Source organism: Tympanuchus pallidicinctus, unplaced genomic scaffold, assembly GCF_026119805.1.
Source record: "Tympanuchus pallidicinctus isolate F22 unplaced genomic scaffold, pur_lepc_1.0 scaffold8, whole genome shotgun sequence".
NCBI classification, from domain to species: Eukaryota; Metazoa; Chordata; class Aves; order Galliformes; family Phasianidae; genus Tympanuchus; species Tympanuchus pallidicinctus.
This window is the reverse complement of record NW_026294802.1, coordinates 3,661,551-3,686,302: the sequence shown is the minus strand read 5'-3', so window position 1 is coordinate 3,686,302 and position 24,752 is coordinate 3,661,551. Positions and strand designations below refer to the sequence as shown.

At 41.2% G+C, this 24,752-nt stretch overlaps 1 protein-coding gene across 3 annotated transcripts in view; it reads left to right on the top strand.

The window, feature by feature from the left end:
• The window catches only part of ADIPOR2 (adiponectin receptor 2), a 42,586-nt gene that overhangs the window by 9,777 nt on the left and 8,057 nt on the right, over nt 1–24,752 (top strand). For 2 of the 3 annotated variants that reach the window (XM_052667581.1, XM_052667582.1), the window contains exons 2-3: nt 9,695–9,930; nt 23,098–23,217. In XM_052667581.1, the coding sequence (XP_052523541.1) occupies nt 9,763–9,930; nt 23,098–23,217 (288 nt within the window). In that variant the 5' untranslated portion in view covers nt 9,695–9,762. Of the gene's footprint in view, nt 1–9,694; nt 9,931–19,728; nt 19,850–23,097; nt 23,218–24,752 lie in introns of those variants that run through there. The other variant, XM_052667583.1, reaches the window with a different exon arrangement.

Here is a 24,752-nt window from a genome sequence, read left to right as displayed (position 1 = left end):
GAGCCTTTCAGCTGGTCAGATGAGCCAGGCATACAGACGAGCCTTTGGTGTCTCTGTGCAGTGCTGAGTCTCTGCTAGGAAGCTTGGCCTGCGTTCTGTCAGTACTGGTGGTGACTTTGGCTGACTGTACGTGGCAGATGAATCTGAAGAGCTGCTTTGCCTTTCAGTCACTACTGTGGATGCAGTAGTTAGTCTCTGCATCAAAATCATGCTGAACGACTTATTTCTGTTATGGAATGATAACAAGCTCGTTCTGGAATGTGATTTGTTGGGTTTTTTTAGGTGTTGTGTCAGAAAATACATTTTTTTCCTCTCTTCTAAACAGTTTATCTGAATAGTTCTGCATGTATTAACATCCCTTCCAGATGCAGTTCGGCTAGGATAAGAGTACCTTCAGTGAGTATTTTGAAAACTAGGACAAATAACTATTCAGTAGTTTGACCCAGTTCTTGCTCTCTGCTTGTGTTCCTCCTGTCTGGGCCCGTGGCCAGGAAATCAACCCAAATTCCTACCCTTCTTACTCCTAAGAGTGTGGATGCTTATCGACTTGGCCACGCTTCCTTTTCGTAGGGTTTCTTAAAGAAATCAGATGTCTTCTGTGATGCCTGAATTTCTTTCTGAAAATAGGCAGTGACTGCTTAGCTGACTGCTTTTTGTATTTAGATGCTGTCATAGGAATGTATGTAAATACATGGAAGGCACTTTGCTGCAAAACAACTTTGACTGGGTCACCCTCTAACAAGGATTTCTCTCTAGGGAAAGAGTGTTACAAGTTCAGGTGGCCTATTTGGTTGCTTTACCTGGGGCTGTTTCAGACTTTATTTTTCTATTGTAATTTTCCTGTAGTGCTTTAAAGACTAATAATGCTTTCAGAATTGCAAAATGGGGGAAGAAATTGAAGCCTCCGCCCACACTGGTACATTCTTGTTTATGGGCGAAGGGGAAGTACTCTGTGTGTTTGTGTGTGGAAAATAACGTGTGTGTAAGTGAAGCCAATGATATGTTATTAGTTGAATAAAAATCTTAAGCTGGCTAGCTCAAGATTCATTAGTCCAGATTTAGGCCTTAAAGAAAAAGAAGGAGCTCTTTAGAATGCAGTTGGAATACTTACCTACAGGAAAAAAACAACTATGAAATGCGATTAAAATGCTCTCACACTCTGATTTCTGGCCCTTTCAGTGCCACTCACCCCTTCTGCTGCTGCTTTGACTCTTTACATCAGCAGCTTCGTGCTGCTGGGGAGGATACCAACGTGCTGTCACCTTCTGGAGTCCTTGTTGGGAGGAATATGATAGTAATGTTACCTGTTTCTTCTTCCTACCTCTAAGATCCACTTAGGGATATATTTCTGTATATTTGCTAGCTTTTCCACCTTTTTCTTTCTTCTTTGATCTACAGCTCCAGGTTGTATCTAGATTTACTATCCGTGGTGCCCTTTCTATATGTCAGTTTCCATTTCTGTATTGCTCCTGAAGCCACTTTGGTTTGGCTCCAGGTCTGTCTGGTTTCCTTACCAGACCCCTAGTGGATAGGTTACAGCCACAGGGTCTCTGGAGGCCCAAGTGCCCCATCTCTGTCCTGTGCCTGAACTCCTCTGCACTGTGTTCTTGTATGTCCTCAAGGCCACTGCTGTCACACCAGTCCTGTGTTTCTCTACATCCTTGTAAGTAACTTTCCACAGAGGAAAACTATTCGTTGCTGCTATCTGTTTAAAACTGATTTTGTTATTTTTTATTTTTGTCACACAAAGATGAAGAAAAGTAAAATAAATAAGCCATAGTCAATTTCCTGACCTGTCTGGAGCTCGGGGCAGGTCAGGAAGAGTTTGCAGAGCAAGCCTGCCCAGCCTCAGTCCCTTAGGGCCAGTACAGGCAGTGGCCATGCTACATTACAGGGCTGCACAGCTGCTCATCCCCCTGCCAGCGTGAATTCCGTTGCTTTGCAACACATCTAACATATCTGCTCCCCAAATGCTTCCTGGTTACCTGAAAATTAGCATGGAGCATGTTTATGGTTTTAAGCCATTTCAGACTTAATGTTTATACCAGTGTAGCTGTGCTGATTAGACTGCAGACCACAACTAGATTAGCAAAAAACTTCTGCAGGGAATGCAATTACACTAGCAAAAAATTTTATGTCAGGATGTTAAAACAAACTGCAGCAAGATGACTTCTTGTGGGAGTGCCTTGGTCTAGCTAGGCACTGTAGATATGTTTTGAGTTTAGGCTACATCTCTAAGGGTTTACACGCATACAGATATCAGTTTGGGTTCTCAGTGTTCTAACAGTAGTCTGAGTATCTCAGTAGTCTGAGATTGAGAGGGGAGGGGTGTATTTTTTTTTTCTCTCTCTCCTTTGTTACAGGGCAGTCGTTTTGGATTGTATCAGTGTCCTTGGTCTTGTTTGAAAATTGGAGATGTCCTGTGTTTCTTTTCAGATAGTGCTGTTTCTCTGGAAGAGTGGTGCTAGGTGTCAGCAGGTACTGAAGGTTTGCTTAGGCTTATTCTTAACTCTCAGCTGTGATAACCTTTTCAGAAAACAGGCTGCATTCTCTGCCTTTTGCATGAAGGCTATTAAGGTACGCATCATAAAAGTAACTTTACCTGGTCTTGTCTAGAACGTCACCCATTTGACTAAATACATTTCATACTAATGCAGTTTAGATGCAGACTTATTACGGCAGATCTTTTTTAAAATTTATTTCTTGGGGTCTTTATGATTAAGAGAGTATCAGCAAAAAATGCATTTAAATCAGGAGCCTTGGTGAAGTGTACGGTTTGCTAGGCCAGTTGTGGTCTGCAGGTGGTTAGTAGGTCACAGGAAAGATCACAGGTGTGTAGGTGACAACTCAGTGATTTGGTCAATAAAGAGCTGTCAGTATGTAAGAAGTAAGGAAAATACTGCCTGTAAAACACAGAAGGGTTTAAAATCTTAAGCGTGTGGCCCATCCCTCTGTCATGTTGCCCCTCCTGCTTATCTGGTGGTGTACCGAACCAGTCCAACTTGCCAGTTTGATAGAAAATGGTTGTCTTCTCCAGACAGCACTGGGATGGACAAATCCTATCCATTCCTGTGACAAATGGCTGGGGTTGGATGGGCAGCAATGGAGCTCCCTGCATTTGAGAGCAGCCAGCCCTTCCATCTACGTTGTTGCAACATCTCCTAAACCAGCCATTCAGGCAAGCCTCAGGAACCACTGAAACAACTGTTCTAAATGCGTCCTGCTTGAATTTAGCAGCCTAAAGCGTGTGTATTCCTCTTTGCTTTTAACAGCAAGGCAGAAGTGGTTGGTTTGGTACCGTTGCTCCAGGCGTTAGAGTGTTTGTCTGTGCTGTAAAGGATTTCACTTCAGTTTCTAGAGATGGAATCCCACACTTGGAGGGAGAGCATTCATACCTGCCAGCACAGAGGAATGTTTGCTCTCTGGATCGCAGCTGCTGTTGATCTGGTGCCATTTACATTCTCATGCAGAGATTCTCTGTAGAGGGGAAAAGTGAAATGTAAGCTCAGCTTCCTAGTGTAGCAATGGATTTTGGTGCCTGCTCCAAAGACTTTGTTTTCATAGTTTCCCGACATCTCTTCTGCGGATCGGGTGTCTTTGAGGCAGGAGTTCAAAGGCTGTATTCTAGAAATCTTGGTTAAGATGAAAAGTGATGTCTGACTTCAGTCTCTCGCCTTCAGACAACCTGCGATCCAAAGTGTTACTAACAAAAACCAACTGCATCTTTTAGTTTTTCTTTTTTTGTGGGCAACTGTGAAGCAAGTTGGTGCGAGTTAGTAAGATGCCATAGAAATAAAATCAAAGAAGGGCACGAAAATGGGACATCTTGCACTTGGAGAAAGCGAGCCATTGAATGAAAAATGAACCAAAGCTTCCCAGGTCTGGGCTGTGTTTTTTTGTGGAATGCGGTGTGAAAAGAACTTGAACTTCTGTTCCTCATTTTATGTCTTCGGTGATAATTCTCTTGGCTTGGATTTATTGAAGAGTAAAACTAATTTACAGCAGCCATCCAGTCTGCAAGAGCCGGACGTGGGGCGCTGGGGGTGGGCCAACCTGTGACACAACGCCTTCACCCAGTTACAAAACCGGGCTCCAGTTCGCAGTACAAATTGGACAAATGTTATAACAATGTAACGGGATCCTGTGAAATGGATGCATTCAGTTAATGTAGGCAGGCTCTTGGCTCTTTCCCTTTCTTTGGATCCAAACGCATTAGAATGTGCCTGATTGTTTGTCTCTGCAGCCTGCTGTGAAATAGCTTAGGCTGAAGTGTCCGGTGACAGTTTACAAGTTACAAAGACAGCTTTTTGGCCGCTGACCCTCGGCGGGAGCCTAATCTTTGTTTGGTAGGTGTCTCTTTGTCTAGGGAAATTGTATTGAAGAGGAGCGGTGCTGCATTGCTTCCTCGTTGTTCCTCCTTTTTTAACGATGCCCCCCCACCCAAAAGAATTTTTATAGCCTAATTCATAAGTTTCCTTCAGGGTACATTAAGAAAACAAGGTTTTCTATGATCTTCTTCCTTCCTCTGTTTGTAGGCACCCTTGTTTGTTATTTTAGAGCGAGTAGTTCAGGAGAGTACTTGGTAGACTGCAAGACCTTAACTCCTTAATTGAAAAAGGCATGGCTCTGTCACCAAAAGGCTGATTTACTTTTTTGAAGAGGGGGTGAGAATCACTTATTTCAGGCTATGCTTTTAGATATTTTGATATTATTGTTTTGTTATCTTTCCAGCTGTGGTCTTTCAGCTTGGAGGTTTGAAATGTGTGGAGCGTGCATCTCTTCTGCACTGCTCTATGTGCAGCAAAATGCAGCCAATCAGCAGGTACCCCATCTAGTTAGTAAGTCACCCAGTTAATAAGTAGGAGGGCCACATCTGCAGGTGGAGCTCAGCAGCAGTCTAGTTCATGTGATGCAGCATTTCACATGACTTCCTCTTCCTCTCCCCCTTGCCCAGTGTGTATGCTCCCGCTTCTTGTCTGTATGGGCACTTGTGCTGGTTTTGTTTCCCCAGTAAGCAGAGCAGGATGCTGCACAGGCACTAGAAGAATCATCATCCCACCACCACAAAAAGAACTCCAAAACAAATTAACCAAGAAAGCCCAATCCAAAACAACCTGCCAGTGTCTCACAGTTGATAAACTCGATTGAAGACTTGTACTGGCTCTAGGGAACAAGGGAACATGATGTCTGATTTGGGCAAAAGGATGATGCCAGCAACACCTGATATAATTTGTTATATGATGTTACTGAATAGTGCTGTTGTTACTGTGTCTTTGGGGAGGGGCTGCTTATGCAGGACCTCTCTAGCAGAAGTTTGCAGGATGAAATATGCATCTCTAAAGAGGCTTTTCATGCAGTGAAGCCCTTCTTTATACATTAAGGAATGTTGTGAGAAATGATGTTAGCCTGAAATTTTCATGACCAAAAGGTTCTTTTGATAACTAAGCTCTGTTGGGGATAATGGACTAATATTAGGAAGGTTAGTCCTCTATTGCTCGTTAAATATTGTTCACACTAGTCTGAGAGATAGTTTGAGCAGGATGAGCAAGGAAAATACAGAGTGGATGCCACAGTTTTTCTAAATAGATGGAGCACTAAGGCCTGAACCATGGGCATCAAACCAAAGTTGGCGTCTAGATGAATCTCACAACCCAGCATTATATATCATTGGTATCTGATCATTAGTGAAATATGTATGGTCATTAGCAAAATATGTATCTTGAGCAGCGCATCTTATCAGTAAGAGATATAGCTTAAATAAAGTGTTGTGTATTAACCTTTCTTTGTTTAGAAGCATAGTGTCAAGACCTGGCAGGACACACTTCCTTGATTCTTCCTTGAGCCCTGGCCAGGCTTGAGGTGGAATCCAAAGGGAGAATGAAACTAAATATTTCTGTCTAATTGTCACAAACTTATTTATTCAACAGTATTAAAAGCTGGACCCTCTTGTAGCAAAGGAAACCTCACCTATGCATGGACACACTGTGTAGGGCCTCCCAGTAGCTGGGAAAGGCTCTCCAAATCCTTGCTGCAGCCCAGGCTCCCCATTGGCTGCTGATCCGGATGATGGTCAAGTGTTTGGGCAGTTGGTGATGTATCTTTCTTAATTACAATCGCTATTCTCACGTAGTAACAGTTAGGTACGTTGCCTTGCTCTGTATTATTCTTGTTGTATCATTTCAGTTATTACCTAATTGCTTTAAACTTAAGAGAAACTCACTTCTTTAACTTGATGTCTGTGGCCTTTGTGCTGACCCCGTCCACTGATAAAACAGCCAGAATGTTTCTATCAGGCTGTTGATAAATGAGAGGAGTAGAGAGAGGTGACACTTTCATTCTTCTTTCAAATACCAATTGTGAACAGAATGAAATGGGTCTTATGGGATTGTTGAGCTGCTTGTAAGAGGGACGTGCTGGAGAGGGCTGAGTGCTGGGGAGATTGCTTTGCCTTGGTGGTGGGAAGTAATGTGACCGTCTGGGGTCTGTTCTATCACAAATGAGGGAGTTACAAATCTCTGACATTTGTCTGCAGGCATTGCCTTTAGAGTGCTTGCTTTGCTACATTGTTCACTCAAGGTGGAAAGCCAGTCCTCATGGGGGGCAAGTTGTGAAAGCTTAGAAGGTCTGTATGACATACTGGAGAAGGTTACTAAGCTCTTGCAGTCTTTTCTCTTGAGAATATCCAGGAAGATCTTACAAAGGACAGCATCATCCTCCTGTGGTGCTTAGGCTTGTGTAACTACTCTTGCCTTGTCATCTAGAGGATGACACCTGGGGGGTATTTGGTGTCCTACATATGCTCAGTAACTGTGGATGTTGACTCCGCTGCTGTTGCACAATTTCTGTGATGTGCTGAAATAGTTCTGCCTCCTGAATTTGTTCTCAGGAAGATAAGTTTGTCTCCAGCCATAAAGCAGTGCTGCCCTGTGCTGTGAGGCTGATCTCTTCTGAACTGGGGTGGAGCGAGCAGTTGGGAGAGAGGAGCACTTGGGCCATTGCAGCTTGTGGTGGCAGCTGCATGTTGAGTCAACAGATTGACCGAGTGCTGGTTTTGCTTCTAGAACTTAAGATAATATTAAAGTCTTACGTCCTTTCTAAAAACTGACACAGCTTTTTAAATTTTTTGTACGTTAAAATAAATACACCAAATTCTGTAGATTCTCTTCTCAGCTGATCTTAAACACAGCAGGAACTAATGGATCTAGGTGTGGATATTATGCTTGTTATACGTGCAGTTATTAAGTGGTTCTAGTTGCATACGGCAACTTCCTTTTTAAATAGAAACTAATCTTAATGAGTGCTCTAGGTTGTTGCATGCTGCAAAAAAAAAATTAAGGTGTTAAATTTAAGATTTGTAATTTCAAAAGCAAAATGACCTCTTCCAACAACCCAAGTGTCTATAGCTTTCTGATGTTTGTTTTCATGAGCTTCTTCCTCTTAGGGACAGAATGGAACGACAGGCCTTCTTTGAGTGTTTTAGCTGCCGTCTTTTGGCTAGGTGGTACTGGCCACACTTAGGCTTTGCCCTATATACCCTGTGAGAGTGGGCATATTCAGCACTGAAATAGTACTGCTTGAAGGACAACACGGAGACATCTCAGTCCATTGAGCAGTTCTGCTGTAATTTCAAGAAACAAAGAAGTCTATTTTTATGATGCTCTGAAGCTCACCTCTGCTGCTGAATGCAAATCTGACTGGCAGGAGGTAAAATGCATCTTTTATTTTAAACCCCAGTGATTGCCTGGCAGAGAGTGCTGGCTAAGTAAATCTTCAAGGCCTGATTTCAGAAGTCTCTTGGCGTTCTTACATCTTTTCATATTAGCAGAACCTTTCACAAATGCATTGGCCAAATGTGGCCAAGCCTGTTGTGCCAGTACTGTGCCTCTTTGTCTTTGAGCTGCTCCCGCAGTGTCACGGAGGTGCAGGGTGATGTAAGGACATGCTCTTGGGCAACATAGCAGGCAGTACAGCACACGGTAGCAGTCCTATTGCTTAAAGCTGGTGGAAGGAAAAAAAACAAAAACAAGTAAAACTGGCTGTTTACTTGGTAGACAGATGTGGCCATTTGAGGTGTTACCTTTCTGATGGAGGTTGCTGATCCTGTAGTGGCAGGCTAACAGAAAGGTGTGCGTGCCATCTGCTCTGCTGTTGTGCTGTGTAATTGTACTTTCCTGTGATGAAGGCAGCATGCCATGCTGAGCTCTGATAGCCAAGGTGTGCGCAGGCTCCTCAGTCTGGTACCTGCTCCTTAGCAGCTCTTTTCCCTGGAGACTGCTGGGCGGCAGAGGGGAGATAACGTTACAAACTGCTACAGCAAAATTAACTACAGCACATTTGACAGAGCTGAGAATTATCTTGCAGTGATCATATATAAATGAGATTAATCCCTTAGTTGAAAGGGTTATTTTATTTGTTGGCCTTTTAGAGGTGATATTTTATTGCGAGACCACCAATATCAAACCCTCATCTTACATTTTTAATTTGCCCTCTTACATTATGACAAAGTTAGGCATCTTTTATTGGGTTCTAAAATTCCAGTCTAATTATGCACTCTGGCAAGTTAAGACTTGTTAGATGGGTTATCTTAATGTTACATGTTAGTCACATCTAAGTACTTAAATGATGCTGGAGCAGAATCAGCCCAAGCGATTATTGGTATGAGACCAGTGGGCTCTCATTCAGAGTGACTTTGCAGTGTCAGTTGAGCACTAATTTGCTCTTCTGGTTCGTGGCACTTGGAGCTCAAAACACCCTGATTTTGTGCCTCCTGAGGCAAGTGGTGCCAGATGGGTATCTCTCAGCTTACTGTCCCAGTGACTGCTGGGTACTGGTGTACGAGATAAATAGGTAACCAATAGTACTCTTGGATAAAAAGCTCATGAACAAGCTATCATCAGGTAGCACTTGGACATTTAATTAATCTTCGGCATCTTGAGTTAAATTTGCTCCGCATCCTCTTTGCATTGTTGAAAGTGTAAAATGCAGTTACTTTTCTGTGTGGATAGCCTGGCTTATGGTAATTATCTATGGTAATTATCAATTTTCAGTTGTTGGGATGGAATGAATGGCATAAAGCTGTTTAGTCTAACTCCTTTTGTAAGGTATGGTACAAACCCGTTGCTAGCAATAACATGCTAAGTTAAGTGATGGTAACAACATGATTGCTGTGTGTACTACTACCCCACTTTCACTTTGCCTAGAGCTAGCTGGTGCTCTGTGTGCTTGCTGCCATCCATGCAGCTGTATCAGTGCTTAATGTTCTAGTGTTAGTGGAGCCCAGGCAATTTGAAACGAGTCTCGTACGTGCAAAACTGATAGCTTTAGAATGTGTGTGACAGGTACTTTAATTATGACTAATATCAACAGCCCAGCATTTCTACTTCGTAAAAATAAAAAAGATTTGTCGGAGCACAGCTGTGCTTCTGTAAATGTACCGTGAATTTCTGGGAAGCATTTTCTGTTGTTTTTCACAGACGTGCTTAACTTGTGTTAGAATACAAGCATTAGTGGTCAGAAGATAAGAATTCATTGTTCAGCAGTGTAAAACTATATAGAGATGATTATGTGGAAATTTGGGCACGTGTAAAAGCAATCATCATAGCTGTCTAGCAGCTTTTAGGCATATTCTTCTTCCAGCCAATTCTTATGCTGTTCATTTTAACTTCAGTGTAGTTATACAAATCCTGTCTTTCAGAGCCAACGCGTAATCAGCCAAACCAGATCAAGAGGAAGCAGAATATTTGAGAAGGCTCCCAGCATCTCATGAATGAACTAACGGAACTCGATAATGCTGGTTCTCCAGAGCCAGGTCTGCGGCTCAGAAAAGGACACATGTCTGACTCTGCAACAGCACAGACAGCCTTTGAAGAGGACAGCTCTGAGCAGAGGCTTCTTTTAGTGGAGCCACTTCTGTCTTCTGATCAGGAAAATGTAAGTTATCTGTTAGAGTGGCTGAGATAAATGACTTTTTGTGTGAATGCTTCATTCACTGGTTGAAATAAGTTCCAGACCTATGAACTGAGATTCTGTGACCATGTTATGCGTGTTAAATAATTGTAATAAAACTAGGAAGATATAAGAAATGCTCAGCTGAATGTATGAGGGCTTCATAAAATCATAGAATATCCCAACTTGGAAGGAACTCATACGGATCACTGAATCCAACTCCTGTTTCCACACGGGACCATCCAAAAATCAGATCATGTGACTGAGAGCATTGTCCAGATGCTTTTTGAACTCCAGTGAGCGCAGTGCCATGTCCAGTGCCCTGGGGAGCCTGTTCCACTGCCTGAAGAGCCTTTTCCTCATATCCAGCCTGGCCCTCCCCTGACACAGATCCATGCCAGTCTGTTGGTGTCACTAGAGGCCAGAGATCAACTTCTGCCCCTCCACTCCTCTACTGAGGAAGCTATAGGCTGTAATGAGGCCTCCTCTCTGTCTCCTTTTTTCTGGGCTGAACAAACCAAGGGACCTCAGCTTCTTCTCGTATGTCTTCCACTAGTTAAGGCTGGGCATTAGTGACAGGACAAGGAGGAGCAGTTTAAAACTAAAAGAGGGGGAGATTTAGGTTAGATACTAGGAGAAAATTCTTTGCTCAGAAAATGGTGAAGCCCTGGCACAGCTGCCCAGAGAAGCTGGGGTGCCCAATCCCTGGAGGTGCTCAGAGCCAGGTTGGATGGAGCTCTGGGCAGCCTGAGCTGCTGGGTGGCAGCCCTGCCCATACCAGGGGTGTTGAAGCTAGGAGGTGGTCTTCAAGGCCCCTTCTAACACAAGACATTTTATGATTCTGTGGTAAGTGTAAGTTTAGCAGCTTTGTTTTTCTATTCCTACCTTAAAGAATAGGGCTTGAAATAGTTTGTTCCCTGCTGAGATGTTGCTGAGGTAGAAAGATTTGTTCTGCCACTGACAGTTACAAATAAAAGGAGAAGAAACATCTACTCTAGCTTTATATAATCTGAACCTTGGCTAATTGCTGTCCTCTTGGATATTAGGACAGAAAAGTGCTTGCAAACATTCTTACTGGAAGAACAGCTGTCTGGGTTAGACCAAAACTCTGCAGTAGTCAATATGCTGTCGCCAATAGTAGACTTGTAAGGAAGAATACAGGGATGGGGAACTGTGTTACTATGCTAGCTTTTAGCAGTTGGTAGTTTGCACATTTCCTGAGATAGTGGCAACATTTTTGAATTTTTGGCATGTGAGTCTTTGTAGAATTTAGCAGCATCCTGTAGAAAGGTATTCCACTGCTTAATGAAGTGTTGTACAAAGGTAGTGTCCAAGCACTGGGCAAAAGTACCTTCTGGTTAGAGAGTTTCAGAACTGTAATTAGTGCTTCTCTCAGGATATACACAGCTGAATATCAGGACAGTTAAGTAGAAGGAGCATTCATCTTAGGCTCACTATTAAATTCATAATGATTTTACGAGTGTACTGTATCAGTTTAGTTATGGCAGCTGTACGTTTTTTGTTTAGACTGTAGCAAAAACGTGCTGATACTACATAACATAGCCTTTAATGGAGGGGGGATGAGCTATTGCTGTAATTGCATTTGCCACAGGTTTTGGTTGTGTGTATGGACCACAATAATGATTTGGATGACGCAGTTACTTGTATTAGTCTGTCTTAACTTTGTTTCTGTGAGCACTTACTGCAGTTAGCTTAAGATGTCCTTGTAATTAAAATCGCTCAGAATACTGATGATGGAGAAGCCATGCCAATGATTATATGGTGCAATAACTTCTGCAGGCTGTTCTCAGAATCACGATAAAAGTGAATAAATGCAGTCATCTTCTTTGTATTATGTCATAAAATATGCATAAAATTTTCTACGTGTGTTAGCCAATGGCTGGATTTGCTTAGGGTAGGAAAAACAATAAGTAGAATTACACTAACAGTTATTTGGAACAGATATAATTTATCTGACTCTGTGTTTGGTGTCAAGTTCTGTAAGGTTGTTTTCATTCTTGTCTTGACTTTCTGATTGAATAATGTGAGTTACTTGAAGATGGAGCAGAGAAAAGTAAAAGCCCAGAACTGATTATGGTTTGTAATTCATTCTGTACTTTTGCTTAGTGAAATACGAAGCATGTGTAGAGTATTTTGATGAGTATATATTCAACCAGTTTTCTTTCAAATTAAAAAACAAAAACAAACAAACAAACAAAAAACCCCCAAAACTCTGATTTACTCTTTACCTTTTTCAGGCATTGTTAGCATGCTTTTGCTCATATGACGAAAGTATATGCTGCTTGAATTGTGGTTTACTATGAGTATTTAAGTGTTCTTGTTTGTTGCCTACCTTCTTTCCAGTCTCTTAAAATGCTGCCGTAGAATTTTGTTGGTTTTGTTTTCTTTTTTTGCCACTTAGACCAGGCTTTTTCTTCTGGGACTGCAACGCTTTCTTTGCAAAATGTGGCCTCATATATTCTCATCTTTTCTTCCTTCAGCCCAAAGTTTTATTTCTATTCTGTGATATCACAGTTATAAAACAAGAAATCTGAGGGTTTTTTTGCTGCTTAAAAGATTGAATGCGTGATGTTTCAGATGGAGCATCAGCACTCTGCTGTGGAACACTGCAGTGTTAGCTTACTGAATGGTCTTCATGTGGTGACTGCAGTGGTCTAAATAATCTGAAAAAAGACCATGCTGTATGTCTTCCTATGTTGTGTATAAGCCTCAGTACAGCTGTTATTTGGATGCACTGACTTGCAAACTAGAATTTAGTTTTTGCTCTACTGGCTATGTGATGCTCTCTATAGATGTGACTTACTAGTAAGTTCAAATGGATGATTTTCTTTTGGTTTTGTTTAGATAACAGTGTAAAAAGGTTACTGCTCTTCTGTAGATGGCAACAATGCCCAGGCACGCAAGCTAAACAAACTTTATAAAAGTGATGCCCACAGTAGTAGTATTTTATTGGCCAAATACTTTCTGCTTCAGTGTAGTTGCAAAAAACTAGTAAAGCCTATGCTGTTAAAGAGTGGATGAGAGCTGTATAGGGAAGGTGTACATGCCTAAGAACATCCCCTGTATTTTCCTATGCTTTTAAATTGATCTGTTATGACTGATGTTTTACCAGGCAGGTGTATTCTAACAGTTACACTATTTCCCTAAAATTTACTGGGCGTAAGACTTGACTTATATTTCTGTCCTGTTATGAAACTACATTGTTTTTCTTCTGCCTGCGTGCTAACTGTTGATCTTATTAGCCTAGTTATCTCACTGCAGCTTTGTTATTTATAATAAATCTGCCTCAAGCTCTCTGCAAGAATCCCTTTCCTCTGCCTGTGTGTGTGTTCACTTCCTACATAGGAGGGAACTGAGCCCAGAAGAGGTTCTAGTTATTTGCCTTAACAATTATTTTAGTTGCCTTTCCATAGAAACAAGGTTGGGTTGGGTATTATTATTATTCATGCTTTCCTAAAATAATAGTAAAACAGCCATATCCCTCTACCAGTGCTATCATCTGCCAGGTACATAGTGATAGTTAGAAGAAGGTATGGATCACATAAAATTAATATCTGTTACATGTTGAACCTCTTTGTCTTTGGTCCCGTAATTCTGTTCTTTCCTGGAGTGCATATATGTTGATACATCACAACTGCCTGCATAATTCCAGCAGTGATTGTTCCTAAAGAAGTCCCTCTTACTGTGGCTTTCTTAAGCCCATGCAGTCAGATGAGAGTGACTTTTGTAACCTGAATGAATGAGCTCTTTATGCAGCCCTAAAAACCTGTGCTTGACTTTCTCCTTTTTCAGCTTTAATCCCTCAGTGATAGGAGGTGAACAGGAAAACCATCTTCTCTGCCTTCTAGCCGTGAGGCTCTTATATTCCTGGCTGATGCTTCCTTTCATACAGTTGAGCGGTTCTGTGGTTGCACTGGGTGGTGCTGAGATGCATCTGTGAAGTAGGGACATATTGCTCTGAATGTTTGGTAACCAGTAGTAAGGGTCTGGGAGGAGTTCCACATATCTCTCAAGTCATCTAAATGGGCAGAAGAAGCCTGGGCAAATACTCGTTGGGATTGCTTCTCAGGGAGCAGGCGTTTTGACTTCAAGTGGAACTCGCTTCCTTCATGGAACTCACGCACCTCTGGCAAATTTAATGGTACCTGCATGTAGCTGCAAGAGACTTTCCAAGGTATAAATATCAAAGTGACGTGAAGGAGAGAAACAGAAGGGGATAACGCAGTTTCCAAGTATAAAAGAAAAGTCTTGAGAGTAACTGGAACATGAGAAAAGAACTTGAGGCATTTAACTTGAGCTCTGGAACTTGCTCAGAGCCTCTGTGGTTCAAGAAGTGGCTGTGTGTTATCTACAAAAGTAGACCACAAAAATAGTTCCAGTAGCAACAGCAGTTTGAGTGTAAATTCATGGAAAACTTTAATTTGTCTTTATGATGGATTCTGAGTGGAAAAGTCTCAGGAAGTCTTGCAGGCCAACCGTATGCATTGGGGTTTTAACAGTAATCTTTCTAGAAGTGATATTCCTATATTCTGAACTTCTTTTTTTCTTTGCAAGTTTCTTGATCTGCTTGATTTCATTTAGCTTTAATTTCCATCCAGCATTTTCCCATTGGTACTTGGACTTATTATTAAGAAGTTGACAACTGCTTCTGCATTTTCTTGCCTTCTGCATTGTACTCCTGGTTTTGTTGTTAGAGATTGTCATCTGAGTGTACGGGAGAAGCTTGGCATAATAGAATTCAAGATGTCACCAAAACATGTTTGTTTTAAAGCATGTTATGTTCAAAATCTGTCCTTCTGTAGATTTCTTTGACCTTTTGCATCTCTCCATCTTTTTTTCAGCTCTTGGGGAAGCATGTTACTTCTTTGAAAGCAGACAACTTGGTGTTTTACTTCAGGTCAAAGATCTTAGCATCTGAATTTCTCCTTCAGTTGCTGTTCTAAGCACTGGAAGTAATGCATATCTTTCTCAGATGCCAGTCAGTGAAGCAAGTGCTTGAATCTAGTATTGGTCCTGCAAAATGCCCTCTGTTGTGCAGCAAAACACTCTTGGATATACAGAGCAGAGTATCTGCATGTTTTCCAGTTCAAGCATCAAGCTGAAAACATCTGATGCATCTCTGGAGATGGTTTCCAGGCTCCACTGGTTGGAATTGGCTGATGCATCCTTCGCTGACAGTTACTAATGTGCCTGGATGTTGACAGGCTTTTAGGGCATGAATGTCTGCAGGGGGACAAAAATACTGTTAACCTAGTCAACCATGAGTATACAGTCTTCTGCCATGAAGGATGGTAACGTGGGGAACTGCCATGTCTGTGTGGCTGCCTCTTCTCCCAGAAAGCTTCCATATGAATTATCAAACTGTCTCCTTTCAGTCTGGAGAGCCTTAGCACGTTGTGAGGGGAAGCACTGGTGCTCTGCTGGGCTTGCTGCCTGTCTGCTGGGTTTGTGGCTGTTGCTTGCTTCGTTGGGTGTTGCAATGAGGCGAGGGAGCGGATTTGTTTGTAGCTTACTGGTACATCTGTTTTCCTGGACAAAGGTTATATTCCACAGCTTTTGCCTTAATTCTCACGGAGATCTTATCTGGCTGACTTGGACAGTAATGAGGGATGCAGCAACCCTTCAGAGCAATATGGAGGAAATAGTGTTGTACTGATGAGTTAGCCTGCATTTCTGCCAGCTGCTTTAAATTGCTTGACTTTGCTCTTCTGATAAGTTCAGCAGTGTGCTTCCAGCAGTTCTTTTTCCTGAGCACTCTTTTCCATAAGCCCACTGGGATTTTTTTTTCCTCTCTTTTTCTGCTGCCTGGGTTGATAGTAGTGAAGGAGCAGAAAATGGCACATGAGGTTTTTTTGCTGGCTTTTCTTGGAAGTGCACTGGTAAGAATGCGTGGACACCGATGTCCTCGGTCCGTTGTACAGAGCACTGACAGAAAATCAGTAGTTGGTATTACGCCTAGTTTTAATGAGCCCTGTTCATCTGAAGATGTTTAATGAGGGAGCTCGTTCTAATAAGAGCGTGCTTGAAGCCAACATGATTTTTGTCCTAGAACTGTTTGCTAAACAAGTGTTAAATGTTAGCGCTTGTTTTTAATGAGTGCCAGCAAGCGGTCACCCATAACGAGTTGTGTAAAACTGTTTCCAAGTGCTGTATTAAATGGAGTGTAGCTTTTATAGGAAGGTGACCTACAAAGGAAAAATACTAAGCTGCAGGAACCCTCAAGTTCTTAACATTTTGACCAATAGGCTGCAAGGGTCTTTGGCACAGAGCTAACGAAAGACGTTTTTTGGTTCTGTGACAGCAAAAACAGCTCTGCACACCCTGCATAGAGGGTTAGTTGGTCTTTTGGAAACTCTGGTATGTACATGTTTATAACCCTGCCTGAGAGAGCCTTAAGAGAATGTGAACTCTTAGTGACAAAACTGTTTTAAAATAACCCAGTATGTGCAGAAGTTAAGGGAAGGCCAGGAGAAGTGCCCTGCTTTTCCAGTTAATTACTTACAATCTAAAGGACATAAGCTGATGAAATTCTGAACAATGTGTAACAGGCTTTTGGGAGAAAGTGTGTGGTACCACCTATCACTGCTTTCTCCTTGCAAAATGCACGCTGGTAAAAGGTCAGTTGACAGAATGGGTACACAGGAATTGCTGAAGAAGGGGATCTGACTAACTGAAAAGAATGTTACAGGACTGCAGTCAGGAAAAAATAGCATTTTTATATTACAGCCTTCAACATATTTTGGCCATTATACTGCATGCTCTCGAGTTACTGAATCTGGCACGTTGCCCCAAGAAACATTAAATTACTTGAATGTCATGTTAAACACTATTAATCATTCATCTGATGAGATCAAGATAAACAAGAGCAAGAGAGCTCCAAGTTCACGTCTAGACTTTGTGACTTCAGTTTAATATAGTGGATAACGGCGGTATTGTGAATGAGGCGATGTATGTCTTCTAACCTGTATTGTAGGAAGAGAATTGTACATAAGTAAGGTTGCATAGTGTCCTGTAACTTACTGTTAATCAAGACATTTGATTTTTTTCTGAGTTATCTTGCCCATGGTACAATGGTGCGTTCATATTGAGGCAGAGTTCTGTCTGGACGCAGGTCAAGAGGAGAACAGAACAGGGGAACATCTGTTATCAGCTGAAGGAAGCAACAAGAACTATAGAACACACTCAGACAGAATCGTATTTAGAAGATTCCTGTGATAGTATTTTTAAGGCACCAGCAACATGTCAACAATGAACTGAGATCAGAAACAGAGTCTTGACAGTTAGGGTTTCATTAGCTCCCGATCTTAATAATACGTAGGTATCTGTATGGCCCTCAAGTAATTGAGCAGTGAGTGTCCAAAAAGAAACCCTGACACGGGGAAGTTGTGCCCCTTTAAGGGTTTAGGTGATGTGTACTGCAGTTATTGGTGTTGCTGGTTATTATGTGCACTTCTGTACACCTGTGTGTACTTCTGCATCAAATTCTGTGAATGCAACCAGTGAAATCTACTGTACTTCTGGACGTGCAGTTCTGAAAATTGTTGGGAGTTTGGGGAAAACAGCAGCCTGAGGAAGCAGGTATTAGTTACATGTGGATTACAGAAAGCTAAACCAAGTCCTTATGTTCCTTTCAGTACAGAATGAGAGACTGGAAATAATCTGGTGACCAGCAGAAATGTGATGATCAGCAGAACTGAAATTTGCTCACAAATGTGATGAACAGAAGGTATTCTGTAGTGAACCTTGGTAAAAATGGGAGCTCATGCTCCTGATGTTGCTGTTGCACTAATTTGAGCTCCTTCAATCTCTTGGTTATACAAAGCAACATGATTATCTAACAGAGTTTGCCTAACAAAACTGTGAGCAACTTCTGCCAGGTTACCATTGGATCCGCTAATCAACCTGAGGGTCAGAAGTGCCAGAAGCACTTTACTAAAAGGCTGAGAGGATGAGAAGTGGATCACTTCTGATAAAATAAAGCTTTTAAGGTTGATTTAAGTCTGACTTGCTTCAGTTTGCATCTTCTAATGAGCAGATAGCGTTTTTCTAGCAAAATTGTAGTCTATAAGTGAAAAAGAGCTTGCTTGTCACCTGGGTGAGGTAATAGTCACACAAACTGTCAAGCTTTCAGTAAGTCTTTAAACTGATGTTAAGAAAAATTATCTGTACTTTTGTCACTTGCAGTCTGCAGAACCCATCTTTCTCAAAAGCAGGTAAGGGGTTTCTGGAATATTCTTCTGCTCTTGGAGCTTGGCTTCTGGCAGACTTTCCCATGGGGACTGTATCAACAAATAGGGCATCTGATTCAAGGTGAGACTGGATCTGGCCCTGGGCAACCTAATCTAGCTGTGATGTCCCTGGTCGTTGCAGGGGAGTTGACTAGGTAGCCTTTAAAAGTCCCTTTGAACTCTAGGGATTCTATGATCTGCTGACAGATGCAATGGGGGCAGAATAAAAATTGTTACCCTCTCTATGAGAAGGGTGAGCTGTAGTAGCCAAGAAGTATAATTGAGTTTGTCAGAGCAGGTTTTGCTGTGGTTTTGTCTGTAGCAAGGTCTTTGGCTATGTGATCTGATTTTTATTTTATTTTTTTCTTTTTGGATGGTATTCAGACAACAGACTTTTGTACTTCATGTAAACTTTTTTTAAAAAGTTCTCTGCTGTTGCTATAAAATGATAAGATTTAATGTGAAGGTAAACTAACTTCATGAGAGTATTTGGACTCTGAGAGGTTTCTTGCTCTTATTTGCTCGTATTCTGTGTCTTGGTTTTGGCATTAAGCTTTTTCCGTCCTTACCAAAATGGACTCTGAAATTCTTGATTTGAAGATGGTCTGTCTCTGGATGTGCGTTGACCAGAACTCCAAACAAAGTGATATAATCAAGTCTGTTTCTTACCTCTCTCTTTTACCTTCTTGTCTGTCACTGCTATCATGAAAGAAGCTGGAAGACTTCCCAAAATGAAGTGCATGAGGATGAACCAGTGAAACGTTTTTTTTCCAACCGTTGTCACTTGTGCCTTCAGGTTTAGCTTATCCTCTGGTACAACTTAACTCGGGATGCATTTATGCTTCTGTTGCATAATTGATGTAACACTGGATACTGTTTGCCTGTAGTTTAATCCTTTACGAATCTGCAAAGGTGATACTGTTCAACATTTCCATAGACATAAACATCCAGATGCTTAAGTGTAGTGTGGAGTCTTAAGTATTCAGAAACCACGATTTCTGGTTTGCGTGAAAGACTGATTCTAGGCATTGCTACTCTGTACAGCAGGAGAGTGACAGCTGGCAATTGCAACAAGCTTGCTTGTTACAAGTGATTGAGGAGGGCTTTTATTTCAAAATCAAACATTTCCAAATGCCTTAAAGACTTCAGAGTCTTCAGTTTCAGTGTTGAAAACTTGAGATCACTCTTGCAAGAAAAGTTGAGTGAGTTAGGCAGTGCAGAATAAATAAGAACATCTGAAATGTTAGTCAAATAGAAATCTTCTTAGCCAGTAATCTGGAAAGTACAAGGCAAAAACAGTCCTGGAAGTACTTGGTTCAGGATGTACTGTATTGCACTAGAAACAGTTTCATTTGGGACTCTTGTTTTTTTGGGTTTGTTTTGTTTTGGTTTTTTGCAAGGCATTGAGCAAGAGGGATTGTTTGCCCATTGTTTTCTCCAGTTTTAGAATGTGATTCTGTGGCAGAATTTGGAAATAGTAGAGAAAGGGTCCTGGAGCGCATGCTTGTTTATGTTGTATTTTTTATATGGTCAGCCAAAGAAGAGAAAATCTTGGAATCCAAAGACAGAGGAGCTTATCACACTGGATGGTTTACCATGTGCCTTCTGAACAGAAAGGTGTGGTTTTTGTTCAGTCATTATCTGAAGAGTTGAAGGTCAGTAGTCTCCTACAGATTTCCAAATGAAAACTGGTGTTGTTGTTGCACTCCAGATATACATTTCTAGCTTCCAAAAAGCAGTTTACTGTTCTTTCTAATAGAACATGGGGTGAAGGAGTTGAGAGAGGACAGATATTCCAGAACAGACCTCGTTTTTCTTCCTTATGGAGAAAAAAGGACTAAGAAGCTGAGCTTTAGTTTTTTCCTTGAACGCTAATTTTGCAGCTTAATGGGCAGGAAGGAGATAGTAAAATCAATTCCATTTTCTGGCAGTAATCTGGACTGTGTTTGTGTATATATATGCGTGTGTATATATATATGATATGAATTCCTTTTTATCACTAAAAAGCTCACTAAAGATTTGTTTGTAGGCACATTGCCAAAATGCAAAGATTTTGGACTAGTTCATAAATAACTGTGCTCTTCGAGCTTTACAGTCTGTTCAAATTAAGCCTTCCCATCGTTCTAGAAATGGGAGTATGTGGAGAGGGGGAAATGAACGTTTTTTGGCTTTGAGTCACTGGACAGACTGCAATGAATACGGGCTTTGATTCAGTAAGGGAAGGGACATTTTTCCTTCAGTCTGCCTGGTTTTGTAAACTGATGATTACTAACTTGATCACCCCATTCCAGCTGGTCCTTATATGCTGCTGGGGGAGAGAATTGTAGGGTAGGTTAAAGGTGTAGCAGTACTTCTTACATACCAGCCTTGCTTTTCTGTAAGGCATGTCCTTGGAATCTCAAGATTTCTTTAGTTTTTTAGAATCACTGAATGGTTTGGGTTGGAAGGGACTTTTAAGATCATCCAGTTCCAACCCCCCTGCTGTAGGCAGGGACACCTCCCTCTAGACCAGGTTGCTCAAAGCCCCATCCAGCCTGGCCTTGAATGCTTCCAGGGAGAGGGCATCCAAGCCTCACTGGGCAGCCTCTTCCAGTGTCTCACCACTCTCACAGTAAAGAATTTCTTCCTGATAACTTGTTGAAGTCTATCCCCTTTCAGTTTAAAACCATTTCCTCTCATCCTGTCGCTACCTGCCCCTATAAAAATTTCCTCCCCAGGTTTTCTGCAGGCCCTCTTCAGCTACTGGAAGGCTGCTATAATGTTTCCTTGAGCTTTCCCTTCCCCAGTCTGAAGAGCCCTAGATTTTTCTGAGATTTTCTAAGATTCTGCAGGCTCTCATAATGAGCATCTCTTCTAGACCTTCAGTGAATTATTTATAATATTGGAAGCTGAGAAGCCTAACAGGAGAGAGATCCATTAGTAGAGAAGGTCAGTAAAACTAACAGTGAGGGAAATGTCGGTGAATTTTGTTGAGTCAGAATGAAACAATTTTTTTTATTATAGCACTTTCCAGACCAGCAGAACACATACCTATTTTAGAATAATTTTAAACCTATTTACAATTACATTGTACATTGCCTGAAGCCTTTTTCATTGGAATGAATGGGAAATTGAGGCTGTGAGAGTGTATCTAATGCTGCTCTAAGATTTGCCTGTAGGCAATCAATACTTGTATCAAACATTTGATATAAAATAAGCAATTGCTGTCCAGACTTGTTCAGAGGTGCTGTAGACTGGAATGGTAAATGAAGGTGAGTAAACCCTACAAGTGATATGAGTTATGTGAGAAGATTTCAGTCAATTGAACTGTTCTATTGTGGATGAATGTGAGGTCATACATAGTGTACAAAGGGTGTATACTGTGCATTGGGTAGCAAAGAATTGTGTTGTGGATGAATGAAATTGGGTTGAGGATGATGTGGTGAGGGGGACCTTTGAAAAAGGTGGCAATGGCACACATTGGGTGGATGAACAAGCACTAATGTGTCATTCCTTCCGTGGGAGGCCAGAGTGAAATAAAGTTGGGGCATCTAGGTGAACGTTCTTCAAATCTATAAAAACTCCTTGTATTTATTTAAAAAGCGAAACGTTTAAGCAGCTTGTTCAGTTTACTTGTTGATGGGACTAATGAAGAAGGCCTTACACGAAGGAGATCTACACAGCAACATCTTCCTTCTTTACTCAAAACCTAGGACACTGACTTGAACGTTACTGGTACTAATTCATGAATAAATTACAGAAAGTTATATGCTAGATTCCCAGTCACTTTAGACTGAATCAGTGATAACTAAACACTGATCTCGATATGAGAAAAAGGAGAATGTGTTGTAGCTTGTGGTATTGAGGAGGCCAGTCATCATCCTGACTTTCTTGTGGGGCTTTTCTTGACTTGGTCATGAGATGAGGCAGCTTCCTCCATCAAGCTTGAGCCGTACAGAAGATTCATTCTCCCCTCTTTAGCTTTCTCAGGCTTATTTATCTTGGAATCTGGAGTACTGAATGGAGTCTCTGGGCTATGAGCATTGTAGTGAGTAAACAAACTTGTAAAGCTCTTTTTGTTTCTCCATCTGCCCCTTTTTCTTCCCCTAAAATGAAAAACTATAGTGCGCTGTGACATGGAGATGGTGCTCGTGAAGTGAGCACAGGGTAGAAAACTACCAAACCTGCTAACTTTTCCCTATGTATTTATTAGTGACAAGTATCAACTGACAGCCCAGGCTCAGTAGTTTTGTTTGTTTGGTCTCACAATTCTTTTGGCTTCTACTGGGGATGTTGATGATGGATATTTCTCTCTTAATATTGCTTAAGGCTTTGATGGCAGTTACTGCTTTTATTTGATTAATGTGCTTTTGTCCAACTAAAAGAAGTTGCGTACTGATTCTTGGAGTGCCTTGAACTTTCAACTGATGACTAAACGACCTTTAAACAGAATAGATATTCAGATTCAAACTAAAAATTGAGCCTTATAACAAGGTAAATAGATTTCTTTCCCTGTATTGCTTTTATTATTTTAAAATGCCAGATATGTTATAGTGGCATTAAAGCATACATGGTGGCACTGAATCATAAAACAGGTAGTAATTCTTCCCTAGAGGAGAGTAGGCTGCAAGCCTGAGGCTCTGTATCTGGACTTTAATGAAGCATAGCTTAAAGAGGAGCACTGCTTTCTTCCAAACCTGGTGAAAGCATGTGCAAAATGAATCAGGCATGTGAGTTGTTCTCAGATATCTGAGAATGTAATAATTTTTTGGCTGGTTGTTTTGAATTCCTTCCTCAGTACAGTACAAGGATAGAAGACTGCTTGTTTGCCAACACCTCAGATAATCACAGTTTTGTATGGAAAACAACAACTCCTTTCTCTGTTCACCTTCTTACAAAACTTTTTTTTTTCTCTCCAACCCAGAGTTCTGAGGATAATAACCACAATGATGAGTCACCTCAAGAAGATGAAGGGTTTATGGGTATGTCACCTCTTCTACAAGCCCATCATGCCATGGAGAGAATGGAAGAATTCGTGTGTAAGGTAAGAGCGTGTGGAAACTGCCAAAGTGATTTCCTTCTTCAGGAAGTTCCATTGGACAACAGACTATGCCTGTAGGAAGAGGAAGAGCAGGTACATAGCATCCCCTGAATGGGTGTCTCTTGTTATAACTAGGAATGTTACAGCTTCTTGGGATCTCAGTTTGGCATAAATAAAATTGTGAAATATGGAACAGTAAGGATTATAAAAGACTCGAAAGATGATCAAGCAACTGAGAAACCTTTTTTGAGAAACACTTGTGTGTACAAAGCAGAATCAAAGCCTTCTGCTTCCAGTGTTTTTCATCTTAAGGTACTTTCATTTACGAGGATGTTTTTATGTTTTTCGGGCTTTTTCAGACTCACAGATATTTTGCTTTCCTGACACCCTTTGCATACATTGTAGAACAAGCTTTGTCCCTGACTCAAATAGAAAACAAGAATGTATTAAAAGTTATCCAACTAAATCCATTGTAGATTTTGTAACTGCTGACCTTGGCTCGATTTCTGTTATTTATTAAGCCACGGGGTGTAGGCAGTATCGGCCTTGGACCCCTTTTCTTGGGTGAGACGCATGCTGTCCCTCTGTATGTTTGTTCCTGCTGGTTTTATGAACTATTCCTTGTTATTTTTACAGAGGAACCTGAGTTGCCTGTGGCTGTTTTTTTTCTTTTTTTCTTTTTTGTGACGCATCTTTTCTACTTTTTAGATGCTTTGAAAGGTGAATTCTGTAAAACCTCGTTCCTACCTTGACTTAAATCTTTGTTTCATTGACTAAAATTAATTGGTCTTGCTAAATATATTTAAGCATCTGGTCTTTAACTGGGATGGTTATTCTGATTATAATAATGTTCCTTTTGTGGCGGAGCAAGGAGAATGAATTTTGAAAACTTTTGATGTTGAAACTGAAATAAGAATGTAGCTTTCTAAACTTAGTGTTGCAGGATTCTCCAGTTTCGCTCCTGTATTACTAAGCAGACTTCAAATGCAACGAACGCTGCAGAAACAACCCCGGTACATAAAGCACTTCCTTGGTACCCCTCTGCTTCAGAAGCAGCACTTCACAAGCTAAACTGAAGATGACCTGTGTCTTACAACACTGGAGAATGCTAAGAACAGCTATATGTATTTTTTTTTTCATTGGGAGCCAGCTACAAGAGTAACTTCTTTAAAGAAGAAATCCAATGGCATTGACAGTCATGAATCTGTTGGCCTAACAAATCTGTCACTTTGTTCTGGGAATGTGGGAGATCTTTTTCCAGTCTGGATAGGGGGTCGAACTCTTCTTACTGGACTCTTGCCATTTCATGTTTTCTTGCCTATTGTAGTGCTGATGAGCAGCCTTTTTACTAGATTGCCTCTAAATGCTAGCAGATGTTATAGTCAGGTTGTCTTGTGGTTGGCAGAAAGGATTTTTATTGGAGAGAAAAAGTTGCCTTCAATTAAATAGGAAAGATCTGTGGAAATCTGCGTAAACAGACATGGAAATGAGTTAAATGCTCACCCTTAATTAGCAGTAAAACAAACAAAAAGTACAGT